This window comes from Motacilla alba, chromosome 7 (assembly GCF_015832195.1).
Source record: "Motacilla alba alba isolate MOTALB_02 chromosome 7, Motacilla_alba_V1.0_pri, whole genome shotgun sequence".
NCBI classification, from domain to species: Eukaryota; Metazoa; Chordata; class Aves; order Passeriformes; family Motacillidae; genus Motacilla; species Motacilla alba.
Window position 1 is genome coordinate 19,277,517 of NC_052022.1, and position 19,695 is coordinate 19,297,211.

At 39.6% G+C, this 19,695-nt stretch overlaps 2 protein-coding genes across 4 annotated transcripts in view; one reads left to right on the forward strand and one right to left on the reverse strand.

Annotated features, from left to right (window-relative positions):
* The window catches only part of ABCB11 (ATP binding cassette subfamily B member 11), a 55,717-nt gene extending 41,696 nt beyond the window's left edge, over positions 1-14,021 (reverse strand). The window contains exons 1-2 of one of the 3 annotated variants that reach the window (XM_038143383.1): positions 13,828-14,021; positions 160-190 (exon numbers count right to left, since the gene is read on the reverse strand). The gene's annotated coding sequence lies outside the window, so the exon portion shown is untranslated. Of the gene's footprint in view, positions 1-159; positions 7,219-13,827 lie in introns of those variants that run through there. The other 2 variants (XM_038143381.1, XM_038143382.1) reach the window with 2 other exon arrangements.
* Positions 7,254-18,816, forward strand: DHRS9 (dehydrogenase/reductase 9). The gene is made up of 5 exons (XM_038143385.1): positions 7,254-8,193; positions 12,221-12,554; positions 14,082-14,340; positions 15,551-15,714; positions 16,545-18,816. Exons 1-5 carry the CDS (start codon positions 8,146-8,148, stop codon positions 16,793-16,795), a joined length of 1,056 nt encoding a protein of 351 aa, XP_037999313.1. The 5' UTR covers positions 7,254-8,145; the 3' UTR covers positions 16,796-18,816.
* Positions 18,817-19,695: the final 879 nt, after the last annotated feature.

Below are 19,695 nucleotides of genomic sequence, written 5' to 3' on the forward strand. Positions count from 1 at the left end.
AAATGTCTTGTTCTTCAAACAATCCAATTAAAAAATATTAAAAACTGAAAATAAACCCCAAAAAACAAAACAAAACAAAACAAACCCCACCAACACTAACTGTGCACAGGAAATGCAGCATTTAGGTTAAATTGTCCCAAAGGAAAAAAATACAAATACCTTTCAGTTCAGGAAGTGTCATCAGTTAACTCTGAAATAATAAACAGGACAAATTTGTTACTCACCTGTGGCTGTGAAAAATCATGGGATCATAAACAAATTGCAAGGACTCTGTTCAATTAGTCAGTGAAGCACTCAAGCATTTTCCAGCATATTTTCATTATTTTAACCCATTTGTCAGAACTGAGTCTTTCAATTGGGCATTGGCTATTTGCACCTGGGTCAATAACCATGCGGTCACAATGTTTTCAGTTCATTGACGTCTAATGGAGTGTTTAAATTTGACTAATGCAATCTCAAAACAAAGTCAGTGCATTTGGAAAACAATTATACATGAGGAGACCAGACAGTTCTCTGGAAAACAACTCACAGTTGAATGCACAGGAAGAATTATTATAGCATAATTTTATCACCAACTTTATTTGGCAGACAATAATTGTGTATGCTCTTGTCCCCACCGTACATAGCAACATCAGCTGAATAATATGACAATTGGTTCAGAGATTAGGCTAAATTCGGATTAAAAACTTGCTCAAAAACCTGGTTTTCTAACTCAGCTTGCCCGTCTCCACACGGCTACTAACTTTTTCCAATTTTTTCCTTTGATATGAAGATTTTACAGTCTGGAAGCTCCTGAGTAGTAGTGAATTCTCATTGTTTACAAGCCCTCCATGGATTTTTCAATAAGGGACACTGATGAGGACAGTGCTATGACCTCAGACAATATCACCACATAGCTTAGAGGGAAATGGCAAACAAGGTCTAGTTCCTCTCTGAAATCAGTTCTCAGTACGGAGGGTCCTGACTGATAGGACAAGATAGAAAGACAATGTCTTAATCACAGTGACTGTCAGTTCTCTTCAAGTCTTCTGTGCTCTCACACTTCCTATGATAAAGCCTCATGCCCAAAAGTGTGTCACAATTAAATGTAGCTAAGCAGAAATCCAATTTTCCTGGGTTAGCATCATTACTGCATTTACAATGACAGCATAACTAAGTGCAAACCCAGTGTCTCCTCCCACTATTTTACAAAAAGAAGTCTCCAGCTATACCACTGTACACAGCACGGATTTGAGAATAACACTATTGGAGGTACATCACAATGATAACAATTTAGTCCACCACGGCACAGAGCCAGAGTAAAATGAACAGTTATTTGCAGTGCAGGGACAGTTACCTTCATGGTAGTGGAAAGGCTGGAAGAAAAATTATATGATGAGCAGAACTGCTTTATTTCAATCTCCACTGAGAGCTCCTTCAGGAGCAACATGGCCAAAGGCAATGCAATGCCTTTGGTTTTCAAGGTACTTTAGCAGTGTTCACACTGGCACACTCTTGATGAGCCCTTTGGGTTTTTTGGTTTTTTTTTCATTTTTGGTTTGTGGCCTCCATTAAAAAATGCAGGTAGACCTTTACATTGCAAAGTTGAACGACTGCAGACAGACTGGACCTGGCAGGCTCCCTGGCAGGCTGCGGATAAAACAGACTGTGGAAAGCACTCTAACTAAAAGCCTTGTAATTACAGCAGTGCTATTAATTTGATATAAAGTTCCACTCACTGATTAAAGCCCACAGAGATCAGTTTAAGTCCCATGTTTGCAGACATGTCTGTTGTCATGGCAAAAACAGGCTTTTCCTTCAGTCCAGCTAAATTGGCTTTTTTTTTGTTTATCGAATAGACTGCAGATCAAGCCAAAACTCTGTTGTTTTTATATTGATTTACAAATATACATTACAGCTGATGAAACACAGTTTTGCTTCCTTCTCCAGAAGGACTATTCTCAGAGTGTCTCTGACCCTGGGCCCCTGGGTTGCTGCCATGGCCCTGCACAAGCATTAGCAGACACATGGTGTAGCTCTCTGGCATGGCTAAAGTTTCAGGACAGGTAGGTGTGGGCGGGCAGGAGTGTCAGGAAAACAGGGCTTCCTCTGTGCCAAGGAGGGCAGGTCTCTACACAGCCTCCAGAAGCAAACCTGGCCCTGGCTCTAATGAGCATCAGCCAAGGACTACTCAGACTGCAACACAGCTGCAGGCAAACAAACGCCCTCAGCAAAGGAATATGGCAACTCCAAACAGAGTATTTTATATATAGTATAAGGAAAATGGTACTTTTAATAAGGTTTGCAAGAGAAGGAAAGCCAGCCTGTGTACTAGGTCTGTTCTGCATGCATACATATGCCAAGAGAAAGATTTCCTTGACCTAAAGGAACTCAGAAATACTATACAGGGAAGGCAGTTACCTAATCTGCTCTTTATACTTTCTTCACTACTGATGTGGCAGAGGAAGTAAAGCAATAAAAACTAGCATCTCTTGATTGCAACATTTACAACATGCTGGGTAGCTTCCAGCCAGCACAAGAAGATGCATTTCACCAGCACACATATTTATGTAAAGCACCATGAGCAGCCATAGGGATTGCAGTAAAAATGGATATCTTAAACCTGCCATGCCAGAGCAGAAAGCAGATGTACAAGCAGAAAATAAAAGCAGTGATCCTGTTCCTACTATTATGCTTAAAAACATGTCAATGATTGCAATTTCCTTTTAAATTAAGCTTAGCCAGAGCAGAATTTGACCATAGTAAGTGCAACTTCATTGCATCTTGCCCTGCAAGAGATGGATTGTCCACTAGCAATCTCTAAAAAGTTCTGTTCTTTAAATCTATTTAAATCCTTTTTTAGTTGATTGCATTAGGCATTCTCTGTTTTCTGGGCCAAGAGTGCTCAGAAAGAAATACAACTGAACTTTTTCTCTAAGCAGAATTTCATTCATCATCAATAATTACTTATAAATTCACTACTAAATCAACTGGAGTATAATCCCAGATATGCAGGCTCTTCCCAAACGTATTTTGCAGTACTGATATTTTCATACAGCCTAAGCTTCAGTTCAGCAGGTGAAGTGCTCCAACCTGCACCCTCCTTCCTGTGCTCAGGGACCACAGGCAAACTCCCACAGCCTAGTGGTGCAAATTTATTGCTTCAGAGGCAAAGAGGAAGTACTTGCTCCCTTCTTTCCTGAGAGTTCAGCATTGACAACCAAAGGTTTTAGTAAAATGAAGCTTTTCTGGGTAGTATTACTTCAGTATCCCCAGTAATGGGAAAGGTTCTGGGTTCTACTTGCTTTGCTTGACTTTTTGCTGCCTGTTGGCCTTAGTCTCACTCATATCACCAATTCTCATTTCTACTTAAGAAAAAAAAAAGGCAGGAGAGTTTTCCTCAAAATATCATGCCACATTCACAGCTTATTTTACTTGACATCTGACAAGCCTGTGTTTGTTAGAGAGATGTTTTATACATCTAGTTAGTGGTAGATAAATATTTGGGAATGCGCTCAAAAAGCCAGGGTTATCAATATATCATTGTCAGAGCAGAAATGCAGTTCCTGGAATCTTCATTGGGACTTTTTGCACTCACATGCTTATCTGGGTTTCGGCACAAGTGCTCGGCACCTCCCATGCTGTGTTACCCAGCTAGGGAACAAATTAAATAAATTCCACTTAACAAGTGTCGTTTTGTTTTAAAATTTGAATACATGTAATAAATGACTTCTAAGTTATCACTCATTCTATCAAAAAGCAAAAAATTAAATATGCACTCTACTGAACAGATGTAACTGCTTTGGAATACTACTTGAAAAATATCTGAAAACTGGAAAAATCCCATATGTCTGACCCAGCAAGTTGCTGTCGTTCCCGCTGCTAACTGATTTCAGCAGGAGCACTAATGCAGTAGAGCTTGCAAAGGCCCAAGATTCTACTGGGTGGATCCTACTAAATTTGAGTTTTAAATTTGGTCTATTATGATGCGCCATAGTACCAGTTATACTTATTGCTAAATTCTAATCTCCATTTGGCACTTGATCTCTTCATAAAATTGCTTATAACTTGACAAATTGTTTTTATTTGAACTATGTATGTTTTCAGGCCAAAAGTAATTTTTCCCCTCAAAAAATTGCGAATGAAGTCACAAAAGCAAAAGCATTCACTGAACTCTAAGAGCTGATGCACGCTGGTCTACATTTTTATATTTTTCTCCCCCCCCCAATTTCTGAGGGCTCAGAAATGTTTCCCAAATCAATCCCAAACCGAGATGTCTTTGCAACATGAAAAGTGCACCTAGAAATATCTCACAGCCACCCATCCAGAAAAAATACATACCATGAGTTATTGCACAATAATGACTTCGGTCTAAGCTTTCTTCTCTGAAGTGTTTTCTCTTAATTATCACAATTGTTACAAATATCTAGAGAACACAGCAAACTACTTCCAGGGACTACCATGGTGGCTTCTTGTAGCACAGACAAGGAGCAATTTGTGTGTCTAAAAACATATAGTGCTATTTTAGATACCAGAACACTTAGACAGGACTGATAGATACCAAATGGGCCAGAAGAAACCCCACCACCAGCCAGAGGTCTTCCCTAAAGAAGGGATTTCCTGAGATATGTGAATTGGCTCTACATACTTGCATTTAGTCAGCCAGCCAGTCTTTCAGACAAGTCAGATAACTAATGATCTACTGCCTTGAGAACTAGGATCTGAATTACACTGTCAGCTACTGTACGTGCACATTCTCACTCTGGGAAGCAGGTGAGATAGCTCACCCTGTTTTCATTTATGGATAACAAGCTGAAAGTTCACATGAATCATGAATAAACCTTGCAGTATTTGTGGGCTGAGTGCCATATAAAGACAGAAATAGAAGTGTTAGTACAGCAAAAAAATCCAACAGTATAAATATTAATAATGTTTAAAGCAATTAAATCGTTGGGCTGCCTTCAGGAAAGATATGAAAGCTTTCGGAGTAAAGGTTTGTTGCATTCAACCCAGACTGGTCAAAACAGCATTATGTAATCCAACCAAGATTACAAAAGAGAAAGAAGTTATTGAAAGCAAGCTTCTCCCTGATATTAAAGTGCAATATGGAAAGGAGTACTTTCAAAAAGGTGAGGCAATTTTCAGACATTTTTGTCAAAAGAAGCAATACATTTCTCTCTGAGAAAGCCTTGCAAAGTAGCATTACATCTCCTCATAATTCTGACTTTTTGGAAATACTGTCATATGAAAAGCTAATCTTAAATGCATCTGCACCACAATATGATTATCCATACATATTTGGTCCAGAAAGATTTATTCAAATCTCAGTTAAAGATTAATTATTCATGTTGGCATGTACTTTTGAGTGAACTCCTAAACAGAAAAACTTCTATCTGCTGATGTAGTCAATGTGCTCAATGTGTTTTTTCTGTCATTATTGTTTGCTTATTTATTTAGAAATCAAACAAATCAAGAAAGTCCCTTTCTTCTGCTAGCCCCAGTGATGAACCAACCACTCAGGACCTGTCAAACACACACTTGCCACGCCTGTTGGAGCAGGGGCTGTTTGTCTTTTGATCCTTGGACTTTCTTGTTCACACTGAAGCTTTCTAGAAGCGAAAGCTTTTTATCTTTTCTCCACCAAGATTACTCAGTCAAAAGGATTGATTAGGGAAACAAAGAAACTGTGAAATGACACCACCTACTGTGATCTTTATCTTTAGGAACTGAAGTTCGGTTGGTTGAATTCAGTGCCTGTCAGACCACAAGTATACCACCAGCTGCTGTGAGACACTATCACTGCAAAAGTTTACTTTTGTAAGAAAATATAAACAGGATTTGAGACAGGGCACACTAGCTGTAAATACATGATTTAAATTATAAATGCAGGAAAAAATACAATTTGCCTAATGTATTACTTCTCACTGTATGAAGCACCAGATTGTGCTGACATTTACTCTCCAGGGACCAGACACCTCATTTTCTCAAATGCCAGCAAAAGAAGCCAGTGACTTCTGGAAAGAAGCAAACCATGGTGTGCTGTGCTATGAGTAGCAAAATCTGACCTGTTCACAAGGCTGTATGAGGAAGGTGAAAACATATTTAGCCGTATGTTTTTAAGGACTAGAAGGGACATCTCATGGGGGAAGACCCATAATGTCCACAAGGTCAGAACGTCTTTGGGGAATTGTATCCACAGAACCTGGATTGGTTTACTTGTTAGAGTCAGCACAATGTGTGCTTCAACACATTCACCTGTCCAGCGGGAATAACTCTAGCTTCTTGCTTTTCCCTGGAGAACCAAATTTCCTTCTCCAATGTTATGGTTCAAGTATGGCGATTTTTCCTTTCTCAGAGTCAGGAATTTCATTACAAAATACACCTAAAGAATCAATAAGAAATCAGTCAAGGTCTGGTTTCTGCAGAGAAAAGCCTGTGTCATGCCAAGCTAACAGAAAACTATGAATAGAGCCCAGATTTTCATTTTCCTTATGTAATTTCTTTTCCAGTAAGGTCCCCCACATGCTGTGTTCTGAAATAGTTGGAGGATACTCTGTGAAGAAGGGAACTTATTGGGAAAATTCCCCATTTTTATGTTTTCTGAGATGCTAAGCAGGTTCTATTCAGCTTTCTGAAATTACTTCATGCAGTTCAGAAGCAGTTTACTGAGAAAGAAAACCAGCAGTAGAGAAAAACTCCTTTAATGTTTTTCTCTCCTACTCTTGCATGGCAAAGGATTGCTGCCCACAATAGCAGGATCCCTCACCTGATACTGATTGAGCAGCGTTTCCCTGCAACAGGCTTTGCAAGCTGGTGGAGTGCTGTTCTGTGGTCATTCCAACCACACTGGGAAGCCTATCATTAGATTCAGGCCAGACAGCGCTATGCAGGCACTTCTGGCAGGCTTGCCCTGAAGAGGAAATTTTTGCCAGCCACCTGTTGAGCCCCATGTCTCCAGCAAGATGCATGCACCTCCTGACTGCCCCAAGAGTGTTGAAAGTACAGTAACAAGCAATACCGGGGCTTGTGGCGCTCACGAGCGGCAAAAGAAGAAAGAATTGGCCCAAGCCAAAGGGAGCCGTGAGAGAAACTGGGGGGGAAAGAGCTGCCCACCCATGCAGAGGATGAACTAACAACTCTGCAGCTCTTGTCAGGGACCAGCCAGACCACATGTCACCAGGCAGTCTGGGACAGGCTGCCATTACCATCATCCACTCAACTGTATGGGCAAGATCATTTCCAGCTCTTACTTGGTTTCCTCTGTTTTAATTTCCTACTCATCCAGTTAGTTTCAAATCAATTTTCACAAGAGAGCTTATTCATCCATTTTGCTGTTGAGAACGGTCTTTGCCCAAGCCTCCTTGCTGACTGCAGCACCTGGCACCACACAGCACTGTGAGTGAAGGGAAAAGAAATTCTGCTGCCATGTCTATGCAGTAGTACTCAGAGCTGGATCAGAAATGCCCACCAGATTCTGGACCAAAGATTAAGCAAACAAGATACCCAGCAATCATACGTTAGCATCTGTGCCTATTCAAACTGTAGAAATTCTGTTTGTACAGTTTGTAGTACCTGAGCATTTATTTGAGGAATGTTGAAATTGGTTTGTTCCTACTATCAAAAAACTGCCCCTATACTAGTAAAAATAATGTAATCCCTGACAGTTTTCATGCATAAAGAGGTATTTTAAGAGATTAAGTCACATCAATAACAACATCGTTCACATGCAAAAGAAAAGCGGGAGGTCTGAAGCAAGCTCTACTAAATCAACAGAAGGACTCCTGCAGATTTCAGGACAAAGCACAGATCAGTCCTTTCAGCTCAGTAGATTAGCTCTCCTTAATGAGCCTTGACATCCCCCAGGCTCTTTAAATCCCTATATATAGCCAGCAATGCTTATACAACATAGGTAGGTGAGGCAGGCATAGAGCGTAGCCAGAAGATTAATACCAAGTACGTCACTAAAATAGACAGATCACAGTACAAGTCATTAGCAATAGCAGGGAGAGGGGCCCTGCTGATGTGCTGATTAGGAAAGTACCACCAGACACAGAATTTATGAGATTTTTTTTTTTTAACCAACATGCAGGTCTTGGTGCACAAGTTTATGAGCAAATTGGGCTGTTTCTACGTTCTGACACTGGAAATAACTGGTGAAGGCAACTCATGAGCACGTGGAGGTATAGACTGAGCTTGCAGATGTCTCCCCAGAATGTGAGTAGAACTGTCATCTACTGTTATAGTGAGCAGTACCTATTATATGCATTTGCAGGATATCTAAGAGAGCTAAACATTTGTTTTCTAGTGCACAGACAAGAGAATATGCAGTCCCTTCCTTTCTAGAGTAATTTTAACAATTGTTGCTTATCTTAGCACCTATAGGGTCTGAATAAAATGCTAACTCAGAAATGTTCTTCCCAATCTGTGGAATCTTTCCCTACTTCAATTTTCAAATAATGGGTCGGTGACCTAAGGTTTTAAATGGTTTTGTTTTCTTAGGGCTTTTATGATGCTGTGGTAAAAATGTGAAGTGCAAGTCATACAAAGAAGATACAATTCACAGAGTTTTCATCAGCTGAAAACTCACTGTACTACATTCATCTCCCTACAAAATGTTGTGTAGGAGAGTTTGAAGGTGTATTTCTTTTCAGGTAAAATATTAATAAAGATCCTAAATTTTTTGTTTCCCACTGAACAAAATTATCACATATTTCCACAGCATACCAAAAAGCACTCCTTTTCCATGAAGTGGAAATGCAAAGCTCTGCATGTGCAGGAACAGCTCACCTAAGAGATCTGATGTTTTGTGCCTGCCAATTTGTTCAATAAATAAACTGAAAACTAGAGGTTTGTAGCTATGGAAGGGTGACTCTGAAGAGCTGTTGGATGATCTTTCAGTGGGCTGTCTGATATATATATAAATCTTCCACTGTGTGCTGTGTCAGTGCTCATTCTGAAGAACCATAGGGCCTAAATTTCCCACTGGCAGTTCTTCCTCAGGATGCCTGGCAGGTCATTCTACGCCTTGCACAGCACTGACTTCTGGAGTTTTGCACTGCCTGCACAGCGGGGGGTGAGGGAATCCAAAGCACACACAGGCCCCACACATCACCCCAGCCTGAAATTCTTTGGCATAAGCAAGCTTCCTGTGGGAGTAAATTAACACCCTCCTTCAATTATGTGGTCTTTGCGCTTTGGTTTCCTTTGGTGCAGAGCAGCAGAGGGATGCTGAACTTTGCAGTCATCTAGGGATCTTAGAGGGCTCTCAATGCAGTCATACTGCTTTTCTCTAAAATCAGTTGCTTTTATAATGGCACATGTGTAGGCACGAGAGGCCAAGCTCTATCACACAAATTCTCAATTTGCCAGGCAAATATCAAAGTTTGATGGAAAACAGAATTTGCCTTTAGTTATTTACTGGCTACATTATTAATCCAAATGCAATATTTATGAAGATACATCAATACCCTTGAAATATCATGCTGACATTTTCTCTGGAAATGCAGTGTTTGCCACTCCATGCAGCTATTTCAAAATCAATATGATCTTGGAAGCCAAATGGGATTTTTTTGTCTTTTGTAGAACTTTACAATTATCAAACAAGAGATATTTTGGATAACATTGTACATTCACAGAATAAGAGGATTTTCTTGTAAGAGAACTTTAACTGAGACTTTTTCTCTTGGTCCTGACCCCACGTTCCTTCCAGTAATGACACCATCTAGCAGAATACACAAGGCAGAAGGCTCCAGCAGAGCAAAACCTACCATGATGCTCAGGTCACTGTGTTACTGGAGAAGGAGTGCTAGCACATGGCAAGAACTAGGCAGTTAGAAAATACAGACTTAGTAACACTGGCCCAGGGCTCTCAGGGAAAAGAAGAGCAGTGGAGGCTCCACAGTGCTGCTCTCTCAGCTGTCTTCCCTAGAGTCTTTTGTCTTCCAGAGCTTCTGTGCCAATTACTGCTACATAAGCTCAGTGGCTAACACTTACCAGAGCAATCCCTGGCATTTTCCTTACAGAAGCCAGATTGGCATCCTGGCCCAACACTCCAGGACTTATCTACAGAGCCTAGTTTCAAATTTAACTTGCTTTCCAGTAGTGCAAGCTCACTGCCCACTGCTTCCTCCCTGCAGCACAGCCACGAAAGGAAGATGTGATTTACAAGTCCTGTTTTCAATTAGGTTGTTTGCCCAAAACTTGAATTTTTTTTTTTAATTTTGTATTGGAAAAAAGGAAACTTGAGTCCTAAAGTTATGTATATGTATCACTGCACTAGCTTGCCAAATACCTTGCTGCGATTTAGTGGCACGGGGTTACCAGAGTGTGCTGACAGCAGGTCCTCTCTCTTTGTGTGTCTAGCACTGCTCCAAATTCTAAATGGGCAGTCAAAGGAAATGTCATTGCCTGACACATCATTGCAAATGGAGGGGGGGCGGGGAGGATCCATGATCAGCGGCTACAACTTTCTGTTTTCAGACTTTACATTACGAAAGCCTTCATTAGCCTGAGTGCTTTCACATCGTTGTAGTGGCACTTTGTCAGAGCACTCTCTGAGTCCTCTCAGAAAATAAATGTCACCAACACAGAGAAAAATTACAAAGATGATTTCAATGTGCACACATTCAGGAACACTGCAATCCTTGTCAAATTTAACAGGGACATTCACAGCAAGAAAGCCAAGTGTCTAATCAAAGTACCTGAGCTAGAGGGCTGATAGCATCAACCTCAAAAAAACAGTGAGATGGGCCACTAAAATAAGCAGTGCAAACATCCCAAAAAATCTGGGATTTCAGTTTTCTTCTCCTTCTACTGCAGTTTTACAGGAGGGCTTTCACTGAAAACCCTCCTGTAAATTGCAGTAGAAGGAGAAGAAAACTCTTACCTGTATGTATTTGCTTAATGGTTTAAAATCAGAGCTCATTAGTCAATAGCTCAGATATTCATATTGATGGCTACTGAGGCACTCAAATATTATTAAGTGGTAATGGATGATGTCACTTGTTATGCTTTATTAGCTTTGTGACTGATTTAATTATTTAATGAGAGTTCAACATCCATTCACTATCAGATTCTGAGATTTCTTTCCATACCTACTTGGTGATGTGACAGCAAAAATAAGGATCAGAATAAATGCAAATCAGTTCATGAACTCAGTAGGAACAAGAACAACAGACAGGCTCTAGCAAACAGGCCTAATACATTTGGCTTCCTTTAATATTCATGTCTTGAGATAGAAATGATGTTACAGAGAAGACAGTCTTTAAAAATGTCACATTTTAAAGGTGAGATGTCTGCACATCTACACATATGTAGGTAACTAGAGCCCAGTGACTGCTTAGAACCTGTGCAAAATTTCTCCTAACAGGATGTCTGGAATGTGCTTATTGGATGTCCCATAAATATTGGCTTTAATGAATTAATTTGGTTTAGTTCTTGTAAAAACCAAAATACAAATACAAAACTAGCAATCAGTTATCAAGGTTAGGAAACATTGAGTTTCCTCAGTGTCTCTTTTTTTTTTTTTTTAAGGCAACATCTCCATGCATTTCCACATTTCTTTATACAAACACACTTTCTATATGGTACATTCTGCTGTGCTGTGTATCATTGCTAAAGAGGCAACAAGTGACAGAAGACTCAAGCACTGCCCCAAAGTCTACTTTGTCTAAGGGGCAGAGAGCAAATCACTCACTGTCACACAAGTCACGTAACAAATTAGTCATCAGATCCACCACTGCAGCTTACACTTCTCTTGAGTTGTTCCTGGGGTCACTCTGCTTCCGTGTTACAGATAAGAAAAGCAGCCTGGGTAGCATCATAAAAATGGTCAAAGAGAATCATCCTTTTTCCCAGGGGAATTTCTCTCTCTGGTATCAGCATAAATAATGACCAATGTTCACAAAAAAAAAACCTTTCAGAACTGATAAGGTCATTCCTTTCAGTCTGAAATGTCCTTAAAGGACAGAGCTGACTAGAAAGTCTGGTCAACAAAGCTTGAAAGCAGGGAAAATCTATTAAGAAGAAAGATACAGAAGGTTTTGTCAACGCGCACATTATTCATGGATCCCGACTGCATTGTGCCAAAGCTCCTATTCTTGCTCTCCTCTAACAAAGTGGTCTGGAAGGGCTGCAGCCAGAAACAAAGCCCCTAACAGGAGTTGTGTCTCAGAAAGTTGGAGGGCTGACTGAGCACATTTGCTTCATTGCACTTCTACATCATTAACTTATTTGCTTGTAGCTCTCGCTTTCAGACTCATTGCACATAGCAGTTTTGGCTTCCATACTTTCTCTTACCATTTACTGGATCATCAGAGACAGATACAGAGTGAGAAACCTGAATGGAAAGCATGTATTCATAACAGGCTGTGACACTGGACTTGGAAACTCACTGGCTAAATGGCTTGACAAAAAGGGATTTTGTGTCATTGCTGCATGTGCCACAGAAAAAGGAAGCCAAGAGCTACAGTGGTGCTCTTCACTCTCACTGAAGACAGTGAAGAAGCTGAACTTAGCAGACTCCAACAGCATTGCCAGGGCTGTGGTGTTTGTGACTGAACAGACAGCTGGCAAGGGTAAGTGACAAGGCAGCTTCTCAGAAAGATGATTCAATATAACCAAATCTGGTCTAGCTAAAAGTTCTTTTGCCTCTCTACTCACTGCAGAGGCATTTTTAATCTCACTGATGAAACACATTGACTCCTCAGTTCTGTCATTTCTCAGTTCAAAGATATTCTCTCCAGCAATGCTGCCCATTGCTTTCACCAAGAGGATACCTAAAAATCTATTTGCTCGGTCTGTTAAAACCAGATCATTCCCAGGTGTGTCTTTTACACTCCTTCTGGTGTAGTTGAAGAATGTCAGTGGAAGGAAGGTACAAACTGGTACCAGAAAATTTTCTTGACAATTCAGCCCACTCAATTAAAAATGGTTAATTCAGAGCCTCTGCAGTCCTCCTCTAGTAAAGATAAGAGTTTTTTTGCATGCCTGGATAAGTCTGACATTTGCATTGTACTCAACAATTGCACTGACTGCAACAGTGAAATACTGCAACAGTGAAACACTTGCAATTTCAGCCAGTTTTGTTGGAGTTGTAACAGAGGTAGCTCTCACTACCCCTATCATACACCTCTGAGCACTCCTGTAAAAGAGGAGCTTACCCTTGGATACCTATGAGACATCAGGGATGGGTTTGGTAAAGGCTAAGAAGATCAGCTTTGATAGCTCAGACTAAAGGCTACCAAAGGGCATCACAGCACTGTAACTACCAGTTGTAACACACAGTTATACCAACTATTCAATGGGCTTATTAATAAATTAAGTACTTAAAACAGCAAAACATGTATCTTCTACCATATGACGTTTTCCTCAAAGCTTGTAATAGGCTTTTGGCCTTATCGTGAGTATTTCAGACCATTCTTGAATGCAGAGATTGAGAGCAAGTTTAACAAAATTATTATCACTTACCTCCTCCAGCAGGCTCTTGCTCCCAGCTTGTAGAAAGCCCCGCGTTCTCAGCCAGGATAGCCACTGCTAATGCTTTCACCTCAGTATGTAAGACTCTTTATGGAGGCTGAGTGCTGGACTTTCGGCCCCTCAGGTACAGGCTGTCCTCAGCAAACTCTAGGAAACGTCACTATTTATCTAAAGTTCCTCGAGTAATTTATAAAGGTAGTAAAGCAGTATTATCAATACACAAGGCTAAGCTAGTATCTTTAGAAGCATTGACTAATTCTACACATTTGGTTCAGACCTTTAGACCCCAAACCAGAACAATCAGTCTCTCCACTTCTACGCAGACCATTTGATTTTCACAAGAATACAAACACATATTAGGAGCCTACGTACCTGAGCGGATCTGGATAAAGTCCAGCATGCTGGCCCACATCTCCAAACAAAATAGTTTTCCTTTAACATTTTACCCATGCTCTACAGGAAATTCTAATAGGTGTACAAAGTAGACCATCCAAGCAAACCCCAGATAACTGTATTCATCTCACTGAAGTTTTTGCAGACTGTGTGCTTGGTTCCCAATGCACACATGATACTCCAGGGTAACATATTGGCACATACTGAAATAAATGGATTTCCATTCCTCTTAGGGCTTTTTGGCTTGGTGAGCAATGCTGAAGGAACAGCACCTGTAGGACCCTCCGACTGGCTAAGGATTGAAGACTTCCATTCAGTCCTGGATGTTAGTCTGCTGGGATTGATTGAAATCACACTCAAGCTTCTGCCACTTCTGAAAAAAGCTGAGGGAAGAGTTGTCAATCTAATTAATTCCAAAGGTCTCATGGCTTTTGTAGGGGGTGGCTACAGTCTGTCCAAATGGGGCATGGAAGCTTTCTCTGACACCTTACGGTAAGTAGCCAGAAACACATGCGTGAATCCAAGAACAGACTCCAGACATGCTGAGGAAGGGTGACTGTATGTTTGCCCATTTTGATTCCTCTGTGGAAATCTTGCCTAAAGGGGAAAAGGAAAATAAGAGGACTGGTCGCTTTTTTAAGATTTCGGTCTCCAGTACTATGGACAAACCCAGCAAGGAGCTGCACTTGGAAAATTTTCATGTCCCAGACAAGTTGTTAGTGTGCAGATTTCAGGTGTGTGAATCCAGTGCATGCCTGAAAGTAAATCAACAATATAGCCTGGTCAGACATCCAGTTTCTTGGGCAAGTTATACTTGCCTGTATATTTTGCTCTTATTCTCCACAACAATCTGAGCCGAGCAATTCCAGACAGCAGCCACGCTACCAAAGGTAATTGTAACTTCAGAAAATTAAGCAGAACACCCTTTGCTGAAAGAGTTGTACTGCACTGCTTCTAGAAAGCTAAGGCCCAGCCCAGAAAGTCAAGTCTTCATGAGTCAGAACGACTAGGAAAGATGGTTTCAAACCATTACTTATTTAAAGAAACCATATATCCCAAAGAAATAGAAACTAATGGCTAATGTACATGTGGTCCATTCCTTTACACACTGCAGAACATGGCTTCCTCAGTCTCTTGAGCTGCCCAGCAAGACAAAGATGCCATTTTCACCCCAAAGGAGTTGCACTGCAACCCGAAATTACATAGAGGGAACTACAGTATGAGGAAGCCCACTAACCTTTATTGCATTAACATTTAATCATTTAACCATAGCCATTTAGCCATAGGATAAAGTTCTAATCCAATTAATTTTTTTTTCACTTTTACATTTTTTTCAGACACTTTAATAATCTGCTGTTGCTGTGAACTAAAATGATGCAACAGTATATGAAATTGTCAGAAACTTTAGTATGATATTACATGACTAAGATGCACCAACTGTTACACCCTTTGCAAGAGTCTAACATAAACAACACAGAGAATTGTGAACACACTTGACACTGCTTTTTTCCCTCAGTTGTCTGCTCTGCTTTTACAGAACAAGTACACTGCTATGAATCTAATTTGAACCTTTCAGAATAATTCTAATGTATTAAGATAATAATTAAATTCTCAAATATTAATGTGAGAGATTTTCAACTTATGATTCATAGTTGTGCCATTATTGGAGGGTCAGGGAGATTATTGGGTCTTTTTCTTCTAGGATAGAAATGCGGCATTTTGGAGTGAAAGTAAGCATTCTTGAGCATGGTTTCTTTAAGGCAGAAGAAGTTAATTCAGATATCATTGAGAAATACCTCTTCAAACTTTGGAACAGACTGACTCCTGAGATCCGGGACTCCTATGGAGAAAAATACTTAGTTGAATGTAAGTAGAAAAAGGATTGTATGAAAGCTCAGGGGGGATATTATCAACATATATAAATACCTGAATTGAAGCTGTAAAGACAACAGAACTAAGCCCTTTTTAGTGTTGTCCAGGGATCGGACTCAAGGCAAAGGGCATACACTGAAAAACAGGATGTTCCTGCTGAACATTTCAGTGTGAGGGTGACTGAGGAGTAGCACAGGTTGCCCAGAGCAGCTGTGGAGTCCCCCTCTTTGGAGATATTCAAAACCATCTGGACATGTCCCAGGCAGCCTGGTCTGAGTGACCCAGCTTAAGTAGTGGCGCTTGATGCCAGAGGTCCCTTTCAACTTCAACCATCTGTGATTCTGTGAACATTTACTCAACATCATTAATGCTCATTAAGGACCATCACTGAGGATCATTCTTTACTATGTGTATGTTAGATGAGCCCAGAGATATTAGTTCACACATGAGACTGGTGAGATACGAGGTCATGCTACCTTTCCTTGTCCCTCAAAACTTAAAGGTAGGATGCCCAGTGGGAATGAGCTGCTATGGCCACATGCTACATTTATTGCTTATTGGTATCTGAAAAGTTAGTGCCTTGTGACACAGAACTGTATGGAACATCTGGCTCACAGTATGGGCCAGGGAAGTTTTTGTTTATTGGACTTCTGGGTGTTTTGTAGCCTTTATTGTCTCTGCTTTGCTGTAGCTGTACTGCTCTCAGCACTCGAGACAGTAGTTTAAAGCAAGCCTGAAGCTGTAGCCAAAACCTTTGAATATAAAGAACACTCTCGCAAAGATGATGCATATAAATGCTTTCAGGATTATTTTTTTGTTTACAGATATAAAAGCCCAAAGATCATCAGTGAAAAGACTGTGTGACTATGATATTTCTAATGTCATAAAATGCATGGAACATGCCCTGATAGCAAAATACCCCAGGACACGATACAGAGCTGGATGGGATGCAAAGTTCTTCTGGCTGTTTCTCTCCTATGCCCCAAGCTGGCTGTCTGATATGCTGTTGCTTATTACATTTCCAGCTCCAGCAGAGAGCAAGAGACCAGTTCATGGAGTTCTAATGAATGTCTAGTATTAACACAGTATCAGCTGTGCAGAAATAAATATTTATTCTACCGAAACTAGATATCCTCTTCTTTACCAGTTACTAGACTGCTAAAATTCTTTTCAGAAGACACTTTCTCCATCCCTCACCCCACCTTACCTGAAATTCTGAGTTCGCAGGTAGGCTTGTAAATCCAGCATGTTTTTGAAGGCTGTTGCTCAGAAATTATACCTCTACAGGATCTGCATTCCTAAAATTTTCAGCTACAAAGCTAGTTAATACTATTCACACAAGACATGAAGTCAAATAATAATGATGTCCAGCTATTGCAGCATATTCCAGAAATTACAATTATAGTATTTGACCACTTGATTATTCAATTCCACAGGAAAAAAACCACAAGGAATTTTACAGATATGCAATTCTAGGGAAAATCAAAACTTCACTGTTCTATGCAAACAGAGTATTGAAATGCATACTTTAACTGTCTTCCTAATATTAGTATAGTTTATAGGGAAAATACAAAAATAATATGCATTTGTATTTCTTTAATCCTCAGTGTGTTTTGCGAGTTAAAATTATTATTATTTCACTTATGGATGAAATAGGTAATTAGTGTAGGCTATAGCAAATTCTTTCAGTTGTACAGAGCATGTTCAGAATGGCAAAACGTTAGCTGATGTTACTGTGCCTTTTGTACACTATTTCTATCTCTTAAGCTGTTGGCCAGAGGCTCAGAAATTGGTGCTCCTAGAGATATTAAAATGGAAGGGGTAAAGGTTATTTGCTGAAGTGCTGTGTTGGTGATTAATCATTAATGTGCAATTCAATTAAGCTTAAAAAAACACTATGTGCAGGTCAGAACTCCAAACATAAGAAAAGAAGTTTTATTACTATGTGTGAGAGGGCATGTGTGTGTGTTTGCAATGGGCAAAAAAAGGACAGTATGTCAAAAGTGCTAGTAAACTTCAAGTATTTCATTCTCTATTCTCTAGCAAACGGCTTCAAGAATAAATTTATTTTACTTCATTTCACAATAAATACCTGCAGAGAGAGAAATCTTTCTATCTGGCCAGGCAGCTCTAAAGAGAATGTACATGAAAATATTAATGGTATAATTTATCAGTTCTATAGTTGCAGAATACAGACAGTTGTTGAAATCTCTAAAAATCAGCTTTCTTTGAAACAGAAAGAGTCCAAAATTTAAGAATTCAAGCAGGGGCTGTCCTGATAAGGGGAAAAGAATACAAGTGAAAAATAAAGTTATGAGTATAATCTAAAACTTCTGTTGTACAAAGTACCAAAACTTAAATTTTACATAATCAGAAGGGTATGCTGAAGAAGAGTAGATAATCAGAAGGGTATTCAGTAGCTATGCCGCTGAGAGGAGGAGTCCCAGTTGAAGCCTAGGAATCCTTCACCATCAGATATGCTGAACAAACAAACCTACATACTACCTAACTACAGAGTAACCCAGGAACTGTTTTCTTCCGTATCTGAAAAGTTAAAATTATTACAGGGAAAAAAAAATTATTTCTGATATATGGCTCACATATTAGCAGTTTTCACCAACACTGGTTCCAAATCTTTGAGTTGACAAAGACTATTCCCAAAACAGACACTACTTTTTCTCGTGGTATGCAACTGCAGGCAAGTCTTTTGGAAGGGTCAGCCCGGCCTTCTCCCTTTAAAACCCTGTGAATTCTTTCCTTAAGAACAGCGCCTTGCATCTCAAAGAAAGCCTTACAGATGTGTATGCTGTGTTGCAGACTCCAAGGAGTTTTCTACATTAATGCACTCAGGAAAAAACTCCTTTAAAAACACATAATGTGCTTAAAGAAAAAAAAAAAAATCAAAGCATCAGATTCTGACATCAAATATGAAACATAACTGAAATAAAGTTTTAATCACTTATGTCCATACTATCTTGATTGTCAGCCTCTCAAAAGTAAGAGTTTCCTGTTTCAAGGGCCAGTTTACTGAATGTGTGAAACAGGGCAGCTTTCACACTTAGAGAGATACAATGTCAGTATCAACACATCATCTTACAGGAAGAATTTTAAAAAGTTGTGTAAAGCAGTAAACACTATTGTTATTTGACTTTATCTAAAGCATTGTTGTTTTCAGCTCAGAGTGCATGGAAGTCTCCACAACTGAAAAAAGTACATAGAGCCTCGACACAAATTATGGAATAGGAATGTGATAAAATAATATGTTTATTAGACTTATTCAGCAGCATCATTTTCCAGTTGTCTTTTCTAATCAAAGTATGTTACAATGTAATTACAAGCATTCTAATTAGAAATAGTATATATTTTGAGAATTTAGATATAAAACAATCAAGTAGCAAAAGTCTCAATCATTATAAATTCAGGAATTTTGTATGAGTAGCTAGCCAGGAATACTGAAGAACATGGTCCTGTAATCGGAGTTTTCTCAAATGGCTCATGTTGTGGAAACTATCTTGGCTAATTAATAGAAGAGCTAAAAAGATCAACAATATATTCTGATGGAAGGTTAGAGGAACAGCCAGATAACTACAAAGACTGCATTTGTAGAAATTGTTTCCCTTTCTATTAATATCCACCTCAGGAAATAAATAGTCAATAAAATTAAATTTTCACATTAAAAAAAAACCTGAAGGAATTCTGAACTGAACCAATATCTTTCATATTTTGCTGTTTGGAAATAAGCTGTTAGAGAAACCTAGCTACTTCATAGTACAAAGAGTACATAGTTCCAGAGACTCCAGACAAGAACAGAGGTATTCCATTGATGAGCAAGAGAAAAGCTCATTAAGTAGTTGTGGCACTAAAATCTAAATATATCCAGTCTTCATAGGAACACTATTAATGGAATGGTGTTAATTGGAACCTACAGGGAAAGTATGTGTCTTATAGACCGAGAGGAAATTACGTCAGGCAATT